This window comes from Aegilops tauschii, chromosome 7 (assembly GCF_002575655.3).
Source record: "Aegilops tauschii subsp. strangulata cultivar AL8/78 chromosome 7, Aet v6.0, whole genome shotgun sequence".
NCBI classification, from domain to species: Eukaryota; Viridiplantae; Streptophyta; class Magnoliopsida; order Poales; family Poaceae; genus Aegilops; species Aegilops tauschii.
In genome coordinates, this window is record NC_053041.3 from 5931297 (window position 1) to 5937158 (window position 5862).

At 45.1% G+C, this 5862-nt stretch overlaps 1 protein-coding gene across 1 annotated transcript; it reads left to right on the forward strand.

Annotated features, from left to right (window-relative positions):
* The first annotated feature begins 734 nt into the window (after nt 1-734).
* On the forward strand, nt 735-3829 carry LOC120968075 (uncharacterized). The gene is made up of 5 exons (XM_040394515.3): nt 735-988; nt 1453-1526; nt 1633-1753; nt 2162-2236; nt 3050-3829. Exons 1-5 carry the CDS (start codon nt 857-859, stop codon nt 3194-3196), a joined length of 549 nt encoding a protein of 182 aa, XP_040250449.2. The 5' UTR covers nt 735-856; the 3' UTR covers nt 3197-3829.
* The last annotated feature ends 2033 nt before the right edge of the window (nt 3830-5862 follow it).

Below are 5862 nucleotides of genomic sequence, written 5' to 3' on the forward strand. Positions count from 1 at the left end.
CCGGTCGAAATTCACCTCATCAGGCCACATATGTTCTTCAAAATTTGCCAATATCACAGCATGCTTGCTTATGTGCCACGGTGAACCCTCCCAGATACGATCGCGATCTCTCTGAGATTCAAACTCCACCACAAACATTTTCTTCCCCATGGAACGGAATTGCAGTCCGCGAGAATTACCCCAGGCCGGTCGAAGGGCGCTTGTAATAGTTTGTATGGAACAAATGCCGGTACAGTACCTTCCCTGCAATCAGGCACTTCGCCGGAGCACCTTCGTCGCGATCATCAATGATCGGAGGAGTAGCCTCCTCATCAATGAAGCCTAGTTTTCCTAATGCTTCTTCCAGCCGAGCCCTAGCCTCGCTTGAGAAGCCGGCTGCTGCCGGTGCATCCTTGCCGTGAGCAGACGTTGCCATCTTCTCCCAAGGATCGAGATCACCCCGCCAACGAGATTGGACGGGCGCCGTCAGGTTCCACGACAAACCCTAAATCGTCTTGGTCGCTGCCAGAGCGTCTTTAGGTTTTGGGAAAAACTCTTGGTCGGTTCTGGCTGACGTCTTTTCCAATTCTCTAATATAGACTACATACGAAGCAAAATTTATATTTTAGTCCGTATTAAAATGTCTAAAAAAAAACTTATATTAAAAAAGATAAGAATCAAACCGAGTTTTATCAACCGAATGGAGAGGTGACGCTTAGTTTATTTAGTATACAGGGAGAGCGCCCGATCCTTTCTCCAGAAAGTGGGGAGAAATCGAGCGAGCACCAACCTGTCCCAAGTCCCAACCCTAGTCGCCGCCGCCGCCGCCGCCCCGCCGCCCCGCCGACGCCGCCGCCGTCCACGACCTCCGCGAGGGATGGCTCTTCGCAGCCTTGCCTCCAGGGTGCGTGGCTCGGGTCTCCAGGTGCGGGCTGCGGCTCCCCGCACCTCGCCGCCGGCACCCTGCCCCTGCGCTCGCCCGATGACCTACAGCAGCAAGCCCGTGCAGGTCCGTCTCCCCCTCCCTCTCCCTCTCCCATCCTTCCCAGCGAGACCTCTTATGCTTTGGTTTCGGCAGAAGTCCCTTTGTATCGGTCGCATCTAGTTCCAGGGGTGTCCATCTTCCATTTTTAGTTGCTCCAACTAGTAGGAGTTGATTGATTGGCCTATTTGTTATGGAGATTGGCGGATTTTGTGGTAATAGGACTGGATTTTGCCTTATATGATTGTGCTCAGAGCAGTGAACACAGCTTGGGTGCTAGTGATTTTACCCTCCATCTCTGTCTGTCTGTCTCTCTTATTATACCACTTAAATGCAGAAACTGGAGAACTTGTACACAGTAATTGAGGTTAAACTAAGGAAAGCTTGCTACTTTCTTAAGATTTGTAATGCCTACAGTCCAAGCTCTTTTGATGATGCTTGCAACACCTACAGTCCAAGCTCGCTATTTATGTTCGATGCTGCATTCGTAGGGTGCGCAGCAGATCAACGGAGTTGACTTGTACCCTGCGAGGCCAATTGACCTCCTGTGTGAGTCCAAGTGGATGTAAGTTTATTTACAGTCTGTTTTTCCTGCTTATCGTATCTGGATCGCCATGTTTCTCAACATATGGTTTTTTTCTTTTTCTTTTTCCTGTTTTGTTTTTCTGAAGGAATGTCAAGGAGGATGGGGCTGTCAGGTATGCCTCTGCTCCGCGTGTGCCGCCACCTGCGCCCCGCACAACCCCACTGGCCGGTGGTCAGCCCATGTTTTGCTGGAGGATGTCTTCGCAGGTCAGTCCTCACTTCTTACCATGAGTGCTTTAGTCCCTGTCGGATTTGTACTGGCTGCATCTAGTTAGTCCCTCGAGTGTTGTAGTGATTGCCATGTTAAAGAAGTATGTCTTGCAGAACTTGATTTTCTTCCTTTGATTTCGCCCACCCCAGAATACACAACCTCCTTTCAGGCTTTGTACTGAATGTTGTTGCTGGCGCACATAATGGAATACATTGTGTTCCTTTCAAAAATAAAATAAAATTATGCTTTGTTTGATTGCAATAATGGTAGCCATACTGCTAGCAGCAGATGATACAGCCTCCCATTTCAATAATGCATTTGATGTCAAGAATTGAATAGTTTGCAGTATCTTTTCTTATTGGTCCATTCACTCATGTGTAAGTAAATACGCATTCTTCTTGTAGGTCATGTCTTTTGGTGTGCCTGCTCCTCCTATGGCACGCCGCTTGTCGCGTCCGGCCACCACTGCTTATGGACTGGTTAGTAATGAGCGTGTTCCCAGCTGCACTACATATTTTGCTTTCTCTTCCTGTAAAGTCTCAATGGGATGCTGATGACCACCGGCGGAGCCTTGTGGAGGCCAAACGGGGTCGTGACCCCCCTTCCAAAACTGCATTTGTTTTACTATACGTATATATGAGGTAATACATATTAAGTGTTTCAGCCCGGCCATCGGTGATTAACTACCTTTTAATCCGATTAACTTGTGTAGTCCCTACTCCATAATTCCATATGTACAGCTATAGCTAGTTAGCACAAGCAGCTTGATCGATTGTTGTACGAGAAGCTTCATGCTTGTTGCTGCATCGGACTGCTTGCTTGCTACTCCCTCCGTTCCTAAATATAAGTCTTTTTAGAGATTCCAATGCAGACTACATACGGAGCAAAATGAGTGAATCTACACTCTAAAATATGTCAAATGTACATCCGTATGTAGTCCTTGTTGAAATTTCTAAAAAGACTTATATTTAGGAACGGAGGGAGTAGTTCATTTGATGGATTCGCCCTCTACTTGTTGTATCTGCTGGCATTAGAAAGATTTTCCGTCTGCTTGCTACTGCATATGCATGGAATACGACGGGTCGGCAACCAACAATTAATGAGCCTGATTGCCAAAGGATGGAAGAAGCAAGATATGCTCGATTACCATGTAATTTGTATGATTCACATCTGTTTTCATGCATATTTTGCTTTCACTTCAAAAATTGCCCCCCTTAATTGCTTGTCACACGTACTCCGCCACTGCTGATGACGTGCTAACTTAATTTTTTGCTCTGTAATGATGTGTGCAGACCCGCTTTGGGCCTGGGCAGCAGCGGAGGGGCGTTGCCCAGATGCCATTCCAGCCGCTGGACAACAAGACAGCAGCTGCCATGTACGATCAGCTCTCTCCGGAAGGGCGTCGTGTGGCAAATCTGACAAGCATGATCTTCAATTAGACGGTCAAGAGGATGGAAGAGAGCAACAGGAAGAGGTTTAGCCGCATCAACGAGGACGTTCGGATGGTTGTTGATAAGGTGGCATTACTCGGCTGGACGACTGCGGGCGTGGTAGGTGCGATAGGATTGGCATTGTTCTACTTCTATGTCTTCGTCAAGGGGGTGGTGGAGGATGTGAGTGGCCACTCCGGAGATTACGTTGGCCCTTTACAAAGGCTATCTGTATACTATCTGGTCATGGCTTGGAGAGAAGTTTGAATGGCAGGCTGAGTGGAGCAAGAAGAAGCAGGTGGCGGAGAACAGCGAAGCTCCGGCCAAGAAGTAGCCATATTGTTGCACAAAGGGTTCTATTTTTGCTGCAAAGCTGATGCATTGGCAGATCGGGAACATTAAACTCCTTGGGAGATGAGCTAGGGTCCCTTTATTGTTTTCTGCTGCAAAACCGAATGGATCTGTTTGCTTCTTGGCCTCACCTCACCTGTTTGATGCCTATGCCTATGTCTTTCTTTGTGTTGTTGGACGGATGTCAACCTGAGGGCATTGACTTGTGTATAATCTTTAGATAAACAAACTTGAGGGAGGAGATTGAACTGGGTCATATGCTGTTGATTGCATGAATGATGTTACTGATTATTTCTTCACCCTCTGCTGTTCATTATTGGCATGTACACAACATCTTTTGACCAAGTTTCAGGGTCATCAAGAATATATGTGGAAGGCCATTTGGAAGATGAAACACCCTTGCGTGCTTCATCCCTGAGCATGCAACCTCTCAAGGAAATCTACCAGACACATGCTTTGCTCGTTCTTCATCAGAGCGTGAACATTGGATTGAGAATCACAATAAGATCACTCACTTTGAAACAGAGGACTCCGGTGCACCAGGTTGCCATCGTGCCAAAGCCTCTTTTCAGTTCATTTTAGAGAAAGAGCTGAAGTCTCTCTTCATTTTTTTAAGAGCTGGATAAATCTCCAGCTACCGCCAAGTCTCACATGTGCCAGCTTAGCACCATACGCTGCTAAACTGAAGCTGAATCTAATGTCTTTGAAAATAGCTCCCAAAGTCTGAAATATCATATCCACATACACATGTGATATTTTGAGACTCAAGATTTTCTCAACAGAATTTTCAACTGGATAATTCAACGAAATCATAATTGTCCTTTTTTTTAATAAAAGAGAGCTCTCTCTCCGATTTCCATTAAGAGAAATCACCATGTCTTACAGAGAAAGTAAAAGAAACAGAAAGCTACTACAGCATATCTCTGTGCGCGCTAGACTATTGAGGGAGGGGGAAAGCCATCCCTTCCCCCCCCCCCCCTTTGGTCCCCAAAGCAGCACCCACAAGAGATCTAAGGCCTGGGCTTAAACAGATCCCAGCACCCGGCTTAAAGCAAGTTTTTAGAAGCACAAAGTAGTTCAAAGAGGCAACACAGACAGCCCCCTCTAACACAGGTATCCATCACCATACATTTTTTTTGAGATACCATACATTTATTTCTGCCCCAAGAAACAAAAGACCAAAGAGGAGGATGAAACAGAAGGTAAGTTGATGCAGCTTGTTGAAGCGTCTATCTTTTTGCAGCACCAGAGAGTGATCCCCGAAGAGTTTGAAACTGGTCACCCCGGAATTCTCCTAGTCTCCAGGCGCCATCCATGTGCTGCTTTAAACACTTCTCCAGCCACCTCGCCGACTTGTTTCACTCCTGCCTCCATCATCTCACTTCTTGCGGGGTTTTTCTGCAAAACATTCCAATCATGCAAATTTTTGAGAAGCAGATTAACAGGTACACATGGGTCATTTACCTTGTTGTTATCAAATACAACACTATTTCTTAATTTCCAAATAGTCCAGCATATCGTTGAGATTCCTATCATAACCAAGCCCCTTTCATCTTTTCCAAAAGTCTTTACCCAGGTTCTCATTACCAGGTCAAGATCTTCTGGAATGTCATTTAAACTGAAAGCACATTTTAAAATGTTCCATAATAACCTAGCAACAGAGCAGGAAAGGAAGAGGTGGTTTATACTTTCTTTATGCCCACAGAAGGGACATTTTTCATCACCTTTCCATCCACTGCGAAGCAAATTATCTTTGTAAGAATGCTATTTCTAAGAGCCAACCACATAAAGACTTTAACTCTAGGTGGCATTTTAGTTTTCCACATGTACAGGTGTGGGTATTTGATACCATTTTCTATCAAATGCTTGTAAAAGGATTTTACAGTATAAATCCCTTTTTTAGTTTGTGTCCTTTTCACTTTATCTTTATCCTCATTCAAAGTCACCGAGCTGCAAGCTTCCTTGATGTGTTCCCAGAGTTCTCTTGAGTCCCCTGTCAATGTTCTCCTAAAATGCATATTTTCTATCCCATTATCCAAAATCTCCTTGACTGTTTTCTTCTTATCAAAACACATATTATATAACCTAGGGAAGCTTTTGCTAAGGGGAGCAGATCCAATCCACCAGTCTTCCCAAAATCGAATTTTTTGCCCATTTCCCACTGTAAATTTACACAAAGAAGTAAAATGATCTCTATGTTTCAGGATCTCCCTCCAATTTTTATTCCCTATATATTTTTTCAAAATGATATCCTGCCACAACCCCTCTGTTGTGTATAGTTTCCACCACCATTTACATAGCAAAGCTTTATTCATATGGGTAAG